General features: G+C 60.4%; 1 protein-coding gene across 1 annotated transcript in view; it reads left to right on the top strand.

The window, feature by feature from the left end:
* Nucleotides 1–9,358: 9,358 nt before the first annotated feature.
* Nucleotides 9,359–17,327, top strand: part of UNC13A (unc-13 homolog A) — a 33,024-nt gene continuing 25,055 nt past the window's right edge. Inside the window, exons 1-11 of the mRNA XM_058858799.1 lie at nt 9,359–9,507; nt 9,625–9,654; nt 9,985–10,084; nt 10,293–10,410; nt 10,601–10,724; nt 10,862–10,935; nt 11,015–11,069; nt 11,787–11,822; nt 12,353–12,563; nt 14,494–15,123; nt 16,717–16,810. Of these exons, the coding sequence (XP_058714782.1) occupies nt 9,471–9,507; nt 9,625–9,654; nt 9,985–10,084; nt 10,293–10,410; nt 10,601–10,724; nt 10,862–10,935; nt 11,015–11,069; nt 11,787–11,822; nt 12,353–12,563; nt 14,494–15,123; nt 16,717–16,810 (1,509 nt within the window). The 5' untranslated portion in view covers nt 9,359–9,470. The remainder of the gene's footprint in view (nt 9,508–9,624; nt 9,655–9,984; nt 10,085–10,292; nt 10,411–10,600; nt 10,725–10,861; nt 10,936–11,014; nt 11,070–11,786; nt 11,823–12,352; nt 12,564–14,493; nt 15,124–16,716; nt 16,811–17,327) is intronic.

Raw genomic sequence — 17,327 nt, 5'->3', positions numbered from 1 at the left:
CACCATGTCCATTTATTGTCCATTCTCCCAGGAATTGTGATTTGATTTGGAGTTTGGGGGTTGTGGCTGAACAGCTGGCTCTGGCTTTGTTATTCTCAGGGACAATCAGATCCTTCCCAGTGCTGCCTACTGGGACAAGCTGGTCCCTACTGGGTGCCCTGCCTTCCCCCTGTGCCCCCTGTGCCTCCTGTGCCCTTGTCTGCTGTTTAAAGACTTTCCAGCCACAGGGTTTTGCAGCAGGGATTGAGAAAGTTTTTTGAGTAGATTTGGGTATTTTTTTGGCTTTTACAGCCCAGGAGTCACAGGAGAAGCTGAGTTTATCCTGAGCTGGAGATTTTATGTCATTTGGGGATGTTCAGGCAAAAAGCTTCTGGGGATGGAGCCATGCTGCTGCCTGGGGCCCAGGGGGCTTGGGCAGCAGCACAGACACAGCCAAAGGATTTTGGGATGGGTGAGATGGCTGTGTGGGAAGGGGAGCAGCACGAGAGGCAGGCTGCAGGAATTCATCTCCTGGAAATAATTAATTTCAAGGCATGGAGATTACTTCCTGATTTACTTTTTTTTTCTAAATTCCATTTTTTTAATCCTTATTTTTGATCAAAAGCCAGGCCTTTTCTTGGGAAAAGAAACTCTGGAGCTTCTCATGAACATTTTCCTGTCCAGTGAGACTTTCTTCATCCAGCCAAGGGTTTGGGGCAGAAAATAAACCCCAAGTTGAGCCATGGTTGCAGCCCAGGGCTGGGTACCGAGGCAGGAGGGTGGCACTGGGCAGCAGTGGGTGCTGCAGTGCAAGGGAGGGCTTGGGTGGGTTGAGGTGATGAGGAAAATCCTCCTGTCTGGAATATTCCAGAATTGCTGTTTGGCTTGGAAAAGGTGGCTTTAAAGCTGTGTGTGATAATGTGAGTGTGTGTGCACGTGCACTGATGTGTGTGCACAAACAGGTGAGTGTGTGTGTGTGTGACATGAGTGTGTGACACGAGTGTGTGTGTGTGTGTGACATGAGTGTGTGACACGAGTGTGTGTGTGTGTGTGACATGAGTGTGTGTGTGACATGTGTGTGTGTGTGTGACGTGAGTGTGTGACACGAGTGTGTGTGTGACGTGTGTGTGTGTGTGACATGAGTGTGACATGAGTGTGTGACATGAGTGTGTGTGACGTGTGTGTGTGTGAGACATGAGTGTGTGTGTGACATGTGTGTGTGACATGAGCGTGACATGAGTGTGTGACATGAGTGTGTGTGTGACATGAGTGTGTGTGTGATAATGTGAGTGTGTGTGCACGTGCACTGATGTGTGTGCACAAACAGGCGAGTGTGTGTGTGACGTGAGCGTGTGACATGAGTGTGTGTGTGACATGTGTGTGTGTGACGTGTGTGTGACGTGAGTGTGTGACACGAGTGTGTGTGTGTGTGCCGTGTGTGTGTGACATGAGTGTGTGTGTGTGACATGAGCGTGTGTGTGACGTGTGTGACATGAGTGTGTGTGTGACGTGAGTTTGTGACGTGAGTGTGTGTGCACGTGCGCTGATGTGTGTGCACAAACAGGCGAGTGTGTGTGTGACATGAGCGGGTGTGTGAGTGTGTGTGTGACATGAGTGTGACATGAGTGTGTGTGTGTGACATGAGTGTGACATGAGTGTGTGTGTGACATGAGTGTGTCTGACATGAGTGTGTGACGTGTGTGACATGAGTGTGACATGAGTGTGCATGTGACATGAGTGTGTGACATGAGTGTGTGTGTGACATGAGTGTGACATGAGTGTGTGTGTGTGACATGAGTGTGTCTGACATGAGTGTGTGACGTGTGTGACATGAGTGTGACATGAGTGTGCATGTGACATGAGTGTGTGACATGAGTGTGTGTCTGTGGCACACTGTGTGTGTCTGTGTCACACGAGTGTGTCTGTGTCACACTGTGTGTCTGTGTCACACGAGTGTGTCTGTGTCACACGTGTGTGTCTGTGTCACACTGTGTGTCAGTGTCACACGTGTGTGTCTGTGTCACAATGTGTGTCTGCGTCACACATGTGTTCTGTGTCACATGAGTGTGTGTCTGTGTCACATGTGTGTCTGTGTCACACGTGTGTTCTGTGTCACATGAGTGTGTGTCTGTGTCACACGTGTGTTCTGTGTCACACGAGTGTGTCTGTGTCACACACGTGCCAGCACACGTGGCTGAAGTGCTGATGGTGAGTGGAGCAGTTCCCGCTAGTGACAGCTCTGCTGCCCCAGGGCTGCGGCGCTGGCAGAAGCAGGGAGGAGATGCCACGAGACAGCACCAAAATATCCATTGAGAGGCCCTGGTGGGGCTGGGAAGAGCCTCTGGAATATCCCTGGCTGTGGGGAAGGGCTCCGGGGGTGTCTGGGGGACCCGAATCTCCTGCCAGGGTGGGGGGTGTGAGGGTGGGTGCTGTGGAAATGCCGTGTGCCGGAGCTGGGGGTGCCACACAGTCCTGGTCCATCGCCAGGGGCATCACTCGGACTTCACAGGAGTCTGGAAGTGTTTTGACAGGCAAAGAGGGGCAGCAAGAAGGGGGCGAGAGCCCCTCAGAGTGAGGGGTGGGAGGGACGTGTCTCAGTCCTGACACCCACCCTGGCACGGGCCCACTCTGCGGTTCCTGGGGCAGGGCTGCTGGGAAGCAGAGAGCCGGGGGATGGATGTGGTGGGAAAGGGGCTGGGGCTGAGCCAGCTGCTGCAGCCTGAGCACCTGGGGGGCTCTGCCTTGGCACTGCCCAGGACAATCCTGCCTCCTCTGGCTTGTCGTTGGTACAAAGCCCAGCTCTCTGTGCCTCAGTTTCCCTTGTAGGAAGGCCTCTGCCCAGCTCCTGGGTGTCCCTGCAGTGTCCCCCAGGGCCTTATCCCTGGAGAAGGGTGGGAGATGGCAGTGGGGCTGTTCACAGCCTGGCTCCATGGGCCTCCCTGCTGCCCCAACTGGGTCAGCCTGTCTGGGCCATCACTTCACAGGCTCTGTGTGCACCTGTGGGGGATGAGGGGTGTGAGGACACCACAGATGTCCATTTTCCACCTCTCCTGCCCCCAGTGGCTCCAGTACTCCCTGTCAAGGGGCTGACCCACCCCAGGCCTGGGACTGCTTTGGGAGGGTCAGGCCCTCCTGCTCTTTTGGGACCTCTCATTAGTGATGAGGAACCAGTGTGCAGGGTCAGGCCAGGGCACTCCCACAGGTACCCTTGTGTGCACATCTTCCCGTGCTCTTCTGTGCCTCAGTTTCCCTTGGTATTTTTTTTCCCCTTGGTGTTCCTGATGCCACTTTTTGCTGGTCCCTGCAAGTTGCAATGATGCCATGGGAATAATGGTGTCACGTTTGCTTGCACCACAGAGCCACCAGGATCAGCAGGATGGGAGCGTGAGCCCATCACCTGGTAGGGTTGCAGGGTAGAGGAGGCAGATGGGGACAGGATAAAACCCTGTCCGAGCTCATGTCCCCAGTGATGGAGGTGGAGGTCTCTGCTTTGCTCTCATGTGGGACCCCTTCCATGAGGGTCAGCATCTGGATGCTGCTCCCTGTCTGGGACCATGGAAGCTTCTGCAGCCCCTGAGCTGGGATCACTGCCCAGATCTGAGCATTTCTTTGGGATGTCACAGCACCACAACATTTGGTGGCTGAGAGGAAAGAGGGGACAGCAAAGGGGGGGTGACAATGGCAGCGTGCCCCTACCTGCTCAGACCCATCTCTGAACGTGCACCGGGGGGGGGGCACGCCTGGGGTGGGGGGGTGAGGTAAATTCTGCACCCCAAAACCAGCCCCGTTTAAGGCAGTGCAGGCAGGACTGAGCTCCCCCCACCCTGGCAGGGAAAGGAGGGCACGACAGCCGCCGAGGCAGCCAGAGGCCAGGCCCCGGTGTGCAGAGCCCCGGTGGGCACAGCCCCGGGCAGCAGAGCCCCGGTGTGCACAGCCCCGGTGTGCAGAGCCCCGGTGTGCACAGCCCCGGTGTGCAGAGCCCCGGTGTGCAGAGCCCCGGTGGGCACAGCCCCGGTGTGCACAGCCCCGGTGGGCACAGCCCCGGTGTGCAGAGCCCCGGTGGGCACAGCCCCGGGCAGCAGAGCCCCGGTGTGCAGAGCCCCGGGCAGCAGAGCCCCGGTGTGCAGAGCCCCGGTGTGCAGAGCCCCGGTGTGCAGAGCCCCGGTGGGCACAGCCCCGGTGTGCACAGCCCCGGTGTGCAGAGCCCCGGGCAGCAGAGCCCCGGTGTGCAGAGCCCCGGTGTGCAGAGCCCCGGTGTGCACAGCCCCGGTGTGCACAGCCCCGGTGTGCACAGCCCCGGTGTGCAGAGCCCCGGTGTGCACAGCCCCGGTGTGCAGAGCCCCGGTGTGCACAGCCCCGGTGTGCACAGCCCCGGTGTGCACAGCCCCGGGCAGCACAGCCCCGGTGTGCACAGCCCCGGTGTGCACAGCCCCGGGCAGCAGAGCCCCGGTGTGCACAGCCCCGGGCAGCAGAGCCCCGGTGTGCACAGCCCCGGTGTGCACAGCCCCGGTGTGCACAGCCCCGGTGTGCACAGCCCCGGTGTGCACAGCCCCGGGCAGCACAGCCCCGGTGTGCACAGCCCCGGGCAGCAGAGCCCCGGTGTGCACAGCCCCGGGCAGCACAGCCCCGGTGTGCACAGCCCCGGGCAGCACAGCCCCGGTGTGCACAGCCCCGGGCAGCACAGCCCCGGTGCCCGCCCGGCCCGGCCGGTTCGGCTGTGAGGGGCCGGACCCCGCCGGGACCCCGCCGCTGAGGGGTGGGGGGGGGTCGGGGGGCGGCGCCGCGCGGGCGGGGGCGGGGGTGACGTCAGGCGCTGTCCGCGGTGCTGAGGGAAGATGGCGGCGCGCTAGAGCCGGGCGGCGGCCAGGGCCCCCCGCGCCCCCCGCGCCCCCCGGCACACACACCGCCGCCATGTCGCTGCTCTGCGTCGGAGGTACCGGGACACAGGGCACGGGCCGGGCGGGGGGCGCGTCCCGCAGCCCCTGTGCTCTGGGCGGAGAGGGGGGAGCGCGGGGCTGGCGGGGCCGAGGGGAGTGCGGGCACAAGGGGGGCGGAGGGGGGGGGTCCGTGGGAACGGCTCCATTCACAAGCACCGGGCGCGTGGATTTATGAATGAACCGGCGGGGGCGCGCGCGCGGCGCGGGAGCCGGCAGTGGGGGTGGGGGAGGGACGGGGGTGTGGGCGCGCCCTGCCCGCACAGGGATCCCCCCGGAACCCCCCGGGATCCCCCCGGAACCCCCCGGGATCCCCCCGAGCCCTGACCCTGAACCCCCGCCGGGAGGGACGGGGCTCCCTTCGCGCCCCCCCCCCCTCGCCCCATGGGGACGGCAGGGGAGGGACAGGACTCCCCCCGTCACCCTCCCTGGCTCCCCCCCGCCATGGGAAGGGGGCTCCCCCCGGAACAACTCTCGGGCTTCCCTCATAACCTCCCACGGCCGTGGGGAGGGAGTTGCCCCCATAACTTCCCACTGCCGGGGCCGGAGGGGGCTCCCCTATAAAGGCCCCCCGGGCTCCCTCCGTAGCCCTCCCCCGTCATGGAGAGGGAGCTCCCCCCTCGCCGCCCACCCCAGCCGCTCCTGGCTATTTCTCTCCAGCTTCCCGCCCCCTCGGAGCCCCCTTCTTCCCACCCTGCCCCCTGTCTCTTCCCACATCCTCCTCAATCGCAGACATCCATGTGCTCACCCCCCAAACACCCCTGCCCGTACACCCCCACCCCATATACCCCCCTACCCAACCCCCCAGGACCCCACCCCTCACGCCTATCCTCAGGCACCCCCATCCTGCAGACACAGCCCTCTGCATTCCCAAACACCCCCTCATCAGAAAACCCCCCATATGTGCCCCCCACTCCCCATCTATCCCAAACCCCCCAATTACACCCTCAAGCACCCCCGACCCCTAAAATCCCTGCCCTCCCAAACGTCATCCATCCCCATCTATGTATGTCTACATTCTCACTCCCTTAAACAGACCCCCATGCACCCCAAATCCCACACTCTCGCCACCTCCCTCTGTGAACCCCTGAATACCCCCTCAAATGATAGCCCTTGCCCCAGCCCCGCTTCCTGCAGCCCCCTGTGCTCCTGCAGGTGTTGCCTCACCTGGGCATGGTGATGCTGGTGGGAGTCAGGGCAGCTGGGGGGGTCAGGGTAGGAGCCTGGGGCTCTGGTGCTGGTGTGTGCCCAGTTTGGGGATCTGGTGCAGGTCACCCCATACTGGGATGAACTGGGGGAGTGCACAGGTAGGGGATCCCTGCACCCAGCGCGCTGAGCCCTGCCCAACTCGTTGCACAGATGAGTCCTGAAGGCTTGGCCTCAGCCTCGCTGGTCAGTCTGGATTGAATGCTCAGTGAGGAGGGGACAGAAGTCGGGAGGGGCCCTTCTCAAGGCCCTGTGACATCCTGATGGGAACGGGGTAACACTCGTGTGTGTTGGATGGATGGAGGTGACAGCTAGGACAGGGTGGGGCATAGAGTGTCTGGGATTCCCCCACCCCAGGTGAAATTTGGAGAAAAATGGGGGCTCTCCCAGTGCTGCCAGAGTTCATCTGGATCCCCTTCCACTCCCTGACATGTCCTTGTCCCTTAGGTGCTGTCACAGCCCCCTCTGTCGTGGCAGTGCCACAGCTGGCATGCCCAGTGTGCCCTCCCAGCCAGCCCCAGATTTCGGGTACTCTCCTCTGGCAGAGGGGCCCCTCTTTACACCCACTCAAAGGACTGTCACATGTGGTGACACCCTCGGTGGTTCCGGGGGTGGCTGCCGGGAATCAGCTCCGAGTGGGATCCGGCTTCCCCCGGTGCCCCGGCACCACTCGCTGCTCACGCTTCTTGTGCTATTTTGGGGGTCCCGGGGGCGGGGGTGCCACCCCAGAGCCTCCCACAGGCTTTCCCTGCCCCTCCTGGGGCGCTTTGTGCCACCGGGTGTCCCTGTGTGACAGGCACTGGAGTGACCTGGGAGTGTGGGGTGAGTGGGGACAGGAGGGGGTGTCTGGAGTGGCGGGAGGCAGACGGACAGATGGACAGGCGGGCGGATGGGCATCCGGAGAGACAGATGGAGAGACGGAGGGACAGATGGATGAAGGGGATGGGAGACGTGAGCACGGAGGCTGAGGGGTGGGTGGATGGACTGACAGAGGGGTGGGGGGACGGAGGGAGAGGACAGACAGAGGGGTGGATGGAAGGACAGGATGGACAGATGGAAGGTTGGACAGAGGGTTTGGATGAAGGACAGAGGGATGGACAGATAGATGTATGGGGGGATGGACACAGAGATGGGTGTGCAGAGAGGATAGTGCAGAGGGCAGAGACATGGGTGGATGAACAGATAGAGGCGTGGCTGGAGAGACAGGTAAATGGACAGACAGAGGGATGGACATGTGGTGGGTGGTGGGGTGAGTGGGTGGACAGACAGGCAAATGGATGGATAGACAGAAGGATGGGTGAATGGAGAGACAGGAAAATGGACAGAGGGGAGGGTGGATGGACAGAGTGGGTGGATGGATGGACAGCAAGATAGATGACAGACGGATGGGTGGATGGACAGAGGGATGTGTGGGTGGAGAGACAGATAAATGGACAGACAGCACGATGGATGTACAGAGGGATGTGTGGATAGGCAGAGGGATGGACAGACAAACAGACCTGTTGGGGCATGCCAACAGCCCAACCCAGTTTTCGTACCATTCCCAGGCCAATGTCTGTGAGCTGCCTCCTGCCTCAATTTCCCCAACTAGTCAACATCCCCTGAGAGGAGCCAGATCACCCCAGCCTGGGAAGATCCCAGCTTTTTGATGTCACACGAGTGTCACCTGTCCTCAGCTCCTTGCCTGGGGACTCAGGTTGCATTTAGCCCCAGCATGGCACCCCAGGACCTGCTACCCCTGTGCCAGCTTTGGGGACCCTTTGATGGGTGGGAGGGCAGCACATCCTGCAGATGGTGACAGCAGGACTTCTCCCTGGCAGGAGATGACAGCCAGGAAAACCACGTGTTCCCTGGGTAATTGTTTGTTCCTGTCAGCTCGGGTATTTTTGGAGCTTTTCCTTCCTCTGCTCTTGCGTTTCTTTTTGGAAGCAGCAGCTGGTGAAGAGTAGTGGGTGCCCCTGGGCCCGGGGGAAGGGGGATCCCTGTCAGCCACAGGCAGGTTCTGGCTCCAAACGCTTTATTAGAATAGAATAATATAAATTTATAATATATATAATATAATGTATAAATACATTATATTCAATTTACATAATTATTATGTAAATTAACCAGTGTTACCACAGTGGTGCCAACCATCCCCAGCCAGCCCCCAGGCTCCCAACCTGGTGTCACTCGAGGATCTTTGGGATCCCGGAGCCTTGTGCCACCCCCCACGTGTGAATTCCCTATCTCCGAGTGAAGCTGCGGCTCCTGAAGCGCTGTGATTCCCTGGGAACATGGCTGCTACTGACGTAGCTGGTGACCTTCCTTCGGGCAAAAAGCCACCCAACGTGTCACCCTTTTGGTGGCACGGGGCAGGCAGCCGACTCAGAGGGTCCCCAGTTGTTTTCCGAGGCGATGATTTTCCGTGCCTCAGTTTCCCCGAGGTTTCTGGTGCCACGTGGCTCCTCCCAGCCCTGCCCGGCACGTGGAGCCGGCGGCAGCCCCGCGTCCCCTCCGCCGCTGGTGGCGGTGACAGGCGGCTGGCGAGCGGCACGTCTCCGAAATCAAATTACCTTTGATGTCGCAGGGCTATTTTCATCCCTGCTCGGTCACGTTGGTCCTGCACCCGCTGGCACCCGCGTCATTTAACCGCTCTCCGGGTGCTGTGTCATTCCCTCCCCGCCTGGTCCCCTCCTGGCAGCCCCGAGGACACCCCCGCCGCTGGCAGTCGGTTCCTGGCTGTGCTCAGCTCTGTTTGCCCCCCCGCTGCAGCCAAATGCTGGGAACTGACCCCCACCCAGCTGGGTAAAGCTGGAGGGGGTCATCCAGAACTGGGGGGGTTCTTCCCATGGGGCTGGGCAGGATCAGAGGGCTCCCTGCACCCCCCAATGGGCAGGATGGGAACCAGCCCCACAGTGCCCCATGGGGAGACATGGCTGGGATACAGTGGGGATGTTTTGGGGCTGTATAGGATTTGGGGGGGCATCTCCTCCATCCCTGGGGCTGTTTTTGTGCAGGGAGGCTTACAAACCCCTGACCCAACAGGTTTCCTGCTGGAAATCTGGGTCAGTGGTTTGGGAGAGCTTTAACCCTGGTCCTGCTGGGCTGGTGCCACCCAGCTGGGACTTGAGTGGGGAATAGGGTCCCCCAGAGCACAGGTTTTCCTCTAGGTATGGATAGTAACATTATCTGTTTCTCCAAATAAATCCCAAATCAAAAGTGTGGGGTGGGGGGGAACACCCCCTCAACAGTGGAAGGCTGGTCATTTGGGGTAGCAAGCTGTCCCAGAGCAGCAGGTTTTTTGGGGAGCCTTTTCTCCCCTCTCATACCCACCTCCAGCTCATATCTGATCCCTCATCCTCATTTGGCATGGGGGATCCCAGCACTTTTCCCACCTGGCAGTTGGGTGAGTGTGGGGGGCAACTGGGACTGGGGTCCTCCCACCCCCTTGACACCCTGGTGGGGATCCCCAACTTTCCCCAGGGTCTCAGCCTGATTTTCTTCCCTCCCTTTGTCCCCACAGTTAAAAAGGCCAAATATGATGGGCCCCAAGGTAAGTGAGAAATCACCTGCCTGCCCACCTGAGGGGAGAGGGTGGGGGGCTTTTGGGCTGGTTGGATGTGGCAGGGTCAGAGGAGGGGCTGGGGAAGGTGGTCGAGGGGACCCTTAGCTCTGGGGGCATCATTTGGCAAGCTGGGGACACACACACACAAGTGGGGGTGCCCTGGGTGGAGCTGGGGGCTCACATCCTACCAGCCCTGGCAGATGTAGGATCCCTCCTGGGACTGGGGTGCTGAGGGAAGCGTGTGTGGGGGTGGCACTGGCTGGTGTTGGGGAGTGGGGGCACACTGGGGGTCACCTCACCCTCTGCTTGTTCCCACAGAGAAGTTTAACACTTACGTGACCCTGAAGGTACAAAATGTCAAGAGCACGACCATAGCGGTGCGGGGCAACCTGCCCTCCTGGGAGCAGGACTTCATGTTGTGAGTGTCCAGGGGGGCCCCTGAGCTCCCCCATCCCTGCTGCTCCCCCTCACCCCCACAAATAACACGGGGAGTCCCCCACTGCCCTGACCCCAGATCTGGGGGTTCCCCTGAGTCCTGGGCTGGAGGGGACAGGTAGAAGCTGGGGTGGTCCCAGGAGGCTGCTGGGACATGAGGGGGGTTAACCTGATACCTTTCCTGTCCCCAGTGAGATCAACCGGCTGGACCTGGGCCTGACTGTGGAGGTGTGGAACAAGGGGCTCATCTGGGACACCATGGTGGGCACGGTGTGGATCCCCCTCCGGACCATCAGGCAGTCCAATGAGGTAGGGAGGCAGGCACAGGCATCTCCCTGCTGAGCCACAAGGGACATGTGCCACCCCCAGCTGTCCTTTGGGCCAGGCAGAGCCTTCCCCATCCTGCCTGGGGCCACCCCCAGTGAGCTGGCTTGTGTGGGTTGTGAGGCCACGAAAAGGGGGGTCTGGGAGCTCTCCTCATCCCATTTCTATCCGACAGGAGGGCCCTGGGGAATGGCTCACGCTCGACTCCCAGGTCATCATGACAGACAACGAGATTTCTGGCACCAAGGATCCGACTTTCCACCGCATCCTCCTTGACACTCGCTTTGAGCTGCCGCTGGGTGGGTGCCCCATCCCTGGCCCCCAGGACGTGTCTTTCCTTGCCTTGGAGCTGAGGGGGTCTGATCCTGTGGACCCAAAAGTTTGAGGGCTGTTTTGGGGGAGGTCTGTGCACCAACTGGGGTCTTTGCCCTTGCAGATATCCCTGAGGAGGAGGCCAGGTACTGGGCCAAGAAACTGGAGCAGCTCAATGCAATGCGGGACCAGGATGATGTGAGTGCAGCTGGGCCTGGGGTGAGGGGGCAGGGGCAGTGCTGCCAGCAGGAGCCCTTACCAGCTCCTCTCTCCCCAGTATGCCTTCCAGGAGGAGCAGGAAAAGCCTCTGCCTGTGCATGGCTCACAGTGCTGTAAGTGCTGCCCTGTCCCTGCCCCACTGTGGGACCCCCACACCCTCCTTCTCCCCACTCCCACTCCAAGGAATTTTAAGGGGTGGGCTCCACATCTGCTTTGGGGCAACCCAAGTGGGGCTCAGTTTCACCCCATACCTGATCCCTATTCCTATTCCCCCCATTCCTGTTGTCCTTCCTGTGTTTGCCAGTGTTTCTTTGCTGTCTCCCAGCTCCACAGTGGGTGAGCATTCCTGTGGGTGGAGGGGAGCAGGGCATGGGAGATGTGGGGCTGATGAGGGCAGTGCCTCTGGGGCAAGGGGCAGCAGGCTGGTGTTTGGGGGCTGCTGGATGGGGGCCCTGCAGAGGTATTTGGGGTGGCAGCTCAGTATGTCCCAACATGTGCCTCAGTTCCCCCTTCTGTAACCACCCCAGGGGCATGCATTGTTTAGTGCCCCTGTGCCCAGCCTCGGGCCCTGTCCCCTGTCAGTGCCACCATGCCTGGCCATAGCATTGTCCCCAGCCTGGGTGAGTGACACCATGGCCACCCCAGGCACTGTCACCAGTCCAGCTTGGTGCCATCTTGTTCAGGCCCAGGCAGTGCCCCAATGCCAGTGTGCCCCATCCTGGATGCTGTCCCCAGGGCAGTGTCCCCAACCCAGTGTGCCCTCTGGGGGGACGCTGGTTCCTCCCAACCAGCCACCTCCATCTTTATTGTCTCGGCCTCTTTCTTTGTAGGCAACTGGAATTATTTTGGCTGGGGAGAACAGCAGAGTAAGTATCCTGCCAACTTCTCTCTTCCCAGCCTGGGGGTCCCCAGCGCATCCCTCTTTGCCTGGCCCAGGGCTCAGAGGACCTGGAGCTTGGGTTTAGGCTGTGGCCTTGTGCCATGACTCTATGCTGGGTGAGGACAGTGTCACCAAGTGCCCTGTCCTGGGCAGGGCTGTCCCCATGGGCTGGTGGGAACATGGCACCATGGGGTCTCTGTTCCCTTGGGATGTCCCAGTGGCAATGAGCAGCTTGGGCTTTGAATCTGTGGTGGAACATTGGTGGGGCAGAGGGAGGGAACCTGCCCCCATTCTCTTCCCCCTTCTGTATGTCCCAAACTCCCCCTCCACCTTTCCCTCATCCCCCCAGACCCTTCTTGTGCTGATAACATCAGCTCTCCCCTTGTCCTGCCTTGGGCCCACCTCCCCAGCACAGTCTCATAGCAGTGGGGACACAGTGGTGGCACTGTAGGGTGTGTTCAGGGTGGGGGGCAGATTTGGGCCATCCCCTGCCCCACTCACTGTGGCCCCTTGCAGATGATGACCCTGACAGTACCGTGGATGACCGGGACAGTGACTACCGCAGCGAGACCAGCAACAGCATCCCCCCACCCTACTACACCACGTCCCAGCCCAACGCCTCCGTGCACCAGTACCCCATGAGGCACCAGCAGCAGAGCTCCCGTGACTCCTACACTGACTCCATGCAGAGCTACGAGATGGACTACTCGGACCAGGCTCCCATCAGGTAATGTGGCCACAGCCAACTCACCCTGGGACCGGCTCTCTCCACCTCCCCTGCAGGCAGCAGGGGCCAGCAGGTCCCCAGGGCGACGCCAGGGATGGCGCTCCCAGTGCGGTGGGTGACAGAGGAAAGGATGCTGAGGTGAGGAAGAGTCGGGTGGTGCTGGCTCCATCCAAGCCTTTCCTTCTCACTGGGAAGTTTTCAAACTCTTTTGGGTCACTGCCCTCCTCTGTCCTCACTGGGTTTGGGGCCCCCCACCCCTGGCTGTCCCTGCTGGGAGCTGGGCAGTGGAGCGTGGGGTGGCTGGGGACACAGATGTGGCAGAGCCCAGCCCAAGTGCCAGCCCCAGGCGGACAGAGCCTCCCTGCCAGCGTCCCCACGGCAGCAGGGGGTGGCGGGTGGCGGTGGGACCTCGCTGACCATGTTCCTCTCCTCCCCTGGCAGACGCTATGGTAGCGTAGACTCTGCCGCAAACGGACGCAGCGACGCTGAGTCCGGTTCTGAGTCGAGCAGGCGGACCAGCCGCCAGCCTTCCCTTGAGAGCAGGCGGTCCCTAGACCTATCGGATAGGTGGGTCACTGCCTGTGCCGTGTGCCGTGTGCCGTCGCAGAGTGCTGTGGTCGGTCCTTGCAGCCATGGTGAGGCCAACACCAGTCCTGGCAAGGGCGGCCTTGTGCCACCCTCCCCGCCCCGGATCGGCCTTGTGCAGGGACAGCATTGGGATGCTCCAGGTGTCCCCCCAGCCCCTCTTGCTGCTGCACCCCAGTTCATGGGGTGACATCCCAGCATCCTGGTCCCTCTTGCTGGCACTGCAAGTGTCTGCCAGCACTGCTGCCTGTTCCTTGTCATGCCAGCGAGTGTGGGACTGAGCCCTTGGGGACTCAAATGCCACCCCCTGTTCCTGGTCACCTGCCAGGGTGTGCCTGTCTGGGCAAAAGCTTCGTGCAGTGATTTGGGATCTTACAATGTGCCAAGAGCACCTCTCTCTCAGCTTGGGCCAGGATCAGGATGGGCAGGTGTGGGGTTTCCAGGTGTGAGCTGTGTCTCCTGCATCCCTGTGCCCCAAGTGCTCCTTCCCAAGGTACCTGGATGATGCCAGGACCCCTCCCAGCTGGGACCAGCCTGAGCCATCCCCCAGCCCTCTCTTCCCTGCGGTGTCCCCTGGCTTCCCACAGCCTGGCTCAGCCACTCTGGGCTCTGCCCGGCCCAGCCCCTCATCTTTGTCCCCTCACACACCCCCTGAGCCCTGGCTGCCAGTGCTGGAGACGTGGTGTCGGCCTCTTCCTCGGCATGTCCCTGTCCTGTCTGCATGTCTGCTTCTGTCAGCCTGTCCCCATGGAGCCATGGGGCTGCCCTGTCTGTGGCAGCCTCCTGGGGCACAGGGTCCCCCTGGGCCTCCCAGTGCAGGCAGCTGTGAGAGGAGGGGGCTGGAAGGGCTGGGGGGGCAGATGGGGTGGGGGAAGGAGTCTGGCCTGGCAGCAAGAGCAGAGAGGGGACCCCCGGGTAGAGATGGTGTTAATAGTGAGGGAGATGAGGGGGTGTCCTGGGGTGGGGGTGCCTGGGAGGGCTGTGGGAAGCGCTGGGATGTCAGGGTAGAGGTTGGGTGACAGATCTGTGTCTCAGGGGCAGGACAGGGTGACTGGCAGCAGCAGGAGGCAGGATCTGGCTGGGGTGAGCATAGGAGACAGCCACTGTCACCCCCATCCCCTCTCTCAGGCCAGGCACAGGCAGGGAGTTCAGAGTGCCCCTGCTGGGGGGGGCTGGCTCCAGCTGACAGAGTTCCCTGGTTCTGTGCCTTCGGCTCCCAGGATGAGGAGCCCAGTGCCCCCGGTGGGAGCTGCACATCCTCCTGCCCCTGGTGCAGGGCCCCGGGGCTCTGCCTGGGGTGACACGGACCCACGGGAGCCCTGTCCTTGTGTTCCCTTGCCCCCAGCCCCACAGGGAGCAGCCGCTACGCCTCCTCGGCCGAGCTGAGCCAGGGCAGCTCCCAGCTGAGCGAGGACTTCGAGAACGAGAGCCTGAGGGACTCGGAGCTGGACGAGAGGGACGGGGACTCCTACCACTCCTGCCACTCCTCCGTCAGCTACCGCAAGGACTCGCCACGCTGGGAGGAGGAGGATGATGATGATCTCTACCTGGAGGAGGAGGAGGAAGAGTTCATTGAGGACTACAGTGAGACTGAGGAGGGCTACCCCAAGGAAGAGGAGTTGGAAGAGGAGGAGGAGGAACTGCGGGACCAGGACACCTATGAGCCCCCTGAGCATGAAACATACCCACCACCACAGAAACCCCTGCCACAGCAGCAGCAGCAGCAGCAACAACAGGTCCCACAGCAGCAGCAACAGCAGCAGCAGCAGCAACCCCAGCTGGTCCCACAGCAGAAGCCTCAGCAGCAGGAAAGGAAGGAGGAGAGGAAAGAGGAGAGGAAAGAGGAGAGGAAGGAGGAGAAGGACACTTCTGCCCCACAGGAAGCCCCTGAGGCCCTCCAGGCCCAGCAGGCAGAGGAGGAGGTTCCCATGCAAGAGGCAGCCCCGGAGACTGAGCCCCCACAACCAGCTGAGAGGTAGGAGGGGGAACTGACCTGTCGTGTCCCTGGGGTGGCACTGTGCCTCGAGGCACTGAGGATGCCCTGGAGGTGGCTCAGGGATGGTGCTGGTGCTTGGTGCAGGACAAGGGACCTTCTGCTGTGTCTGGAGCTTTTCCAGGTGCCTGAGCCATCAAGGTGGGGGAAGCTCACCTTGTGCCACCCAGGCAAGAGCCAACACCCTGGGCATGCTGCCTGGGCCCAGCCACCCCCTGAGCTAAGCATGGCTCAAGGTGTTCAAGAACCTGCTGGGGCTACAGGGCTGCAGGTTTATAATCTGGGACAAACATGGGGCTGAGGGAATGGGATACTGGGGCTGTGACTCCTCTGGCACAGGCTCTTGGCACCCTGGGTGGAGCTTGGTCAGAGGAAGAGATTTCCTTTACAGAAGTCAGTTTTATCTCTAGGCCTGGTAGAAGCTCATCCACGGCCTCCTGTTCTGTACAAGTGAATTAATTGGTGGTCAGGTTCCTGGTGCAGCATGTGAATAATTCATATACTCAAATATCATTATGAACCATTTCCATTTTCAGTGAGTGTCGCTCCTCTGTGCAGACGTGAACTGTGATGGGCTTTTTCAGCCTTTTATTTAGTTTAAATTACACACTAGGAATGGAGAATCTCTAATTCAGGCCAGTGTGTAATGAGCTGTTTTTAAAAGAGCTGGATATTTAGGCCCAAGACCTGCGAGGAACCTGAGGGCCTCAGATAATGTCTGCCTGCAGTGCCTGCTGGGCAGGGAGCTTGGAGGTCCTGTGCTAGGATTTGGGGACTGTGGATTGTGCTGGGAGCCCCAGATGTGTGCTGAAGGCCTCAAATTAGCATGGATGACCCCAAATTAGCCTTTGGGACCCTAGAGTATCACTGGGGACTGTGGATTAGTGCTGGGAACCACAGGTTAATGCTGAGGATCCCAGATTAGCACTGAAGATCCCAGGTAAGTACAAAGTCCCCCAGAGGTCTGGGCAGGTTCATCTCCTGAGCACACCATGGCCTGTTCCCAGAGTGGTTCTGGGTTTCTTTCTCCAGTGTTGCATCACACCAGGTCCTCCAGGAGACTGGTACATTTGGAGGATTTATTTTCTTTTCCTCCATGTCTTGATTTTGTGGGAGAGGAGAAAAAAACCCACAACACCCAGCATGTCCAGGCAGACATTTTTCCCTGGGCTAGGAACCACTGGGGTGTTTGGTTCCTTTACCCCAGGAATCTGTGGTGGGAAGTGGCCAGAGGACATTGTGTTGGGGAGATGGGGGGCAAAGGATGTTTAATTCACATGCTTGTCATCAACTGTCCCCTGTGTGTCACTTGGGTGCCCAGGGCAGTGTCTCCTAAGGGTGGGGAAGCTTCTGGCTTCTCCCCAGTGCTCTGGCCTGATTGTGCTGCCCCTTGCAGCAGGACCTGCTGTCTTTTCAGGTCCTTCCTGGTACCAAGAGGCAGTTTTGCCATGGCCATGCTGTCTCAAGGCACATCAGGATCCCCAGATCATAGCCTCAGACCTGCTGGGGGTGTGGGGGCTGCTCCCCCTCCCTGCTGCTGTGCTGGGAGGTGACAGGGGATGTGTGTGCTTGCAGGGAGCCGGCAGAAGAGGAGGTGCAGGACCCCAAAGCACGAGCCAAAGCCAACTGGCTGAGAGCCTTCAACAAGGTCTGCATGCAGCTGCAGGAGGTGAGGACCCCCTGGCCACTTCCACAGCTCCAGGCTGGGGGCACAGCCCCTTTCCACACCTGGGCAGCTTCCAGGGACATCCATGGACTTGAGGGTGCCAACAGTGGTGCCCACAACCCCATTCCCACCAAGTGGGATGCCCCAGAGGGGCCGGGAATGCTGAGGATCCCCCGTGTGTGCTGCATGCGTGTGCTGGTGTGAGCCCCCCGCCCTCTCCCCTCTGTTGAGTTGACAATATTTTGTTTTGTTTTTAGACTCCATCCTCCATCTTTTCTTTTTGTTTTGGCTCTGGATTCGCTCCCTGGGGTCTCGATCCCCCTCCCCACCGCTTCTCTTTTCAGTTGTCCACCACCATGGCCCTTGCACCCGCGTCTCCCCTTCCTGCAGGGAAGGGGTGTAGCCTGCCTGCAGGTAAGCATGTCCACCTGGAACCTCCCAGCCATGTGTGTGCCTTCCCATGTGTGTGTGTGTCTGCGCAGGGATTGCCCATGAAGGAGGGGTAATGTTTTCTCTCCAC

This window comes from Poecile atricapillus, chromosome 28 (genome assembly GCF_030490865.1).
Source record: "Poecile atricapillus isolate bPoeAtr1 chromosome 28, bPoeAtr1.hap1, whole genome shotgun sequence".
NCBI classification, from domain to species: domain Eukaryota; kingdom Metazoa; phylum Chordata; class Aves; order Passeriformes; family Paridae; genus Poecile; species Poecile atricapillus.
This window is presented reverse-complemented; position numbering and strand designations above follow the sequence as displayed.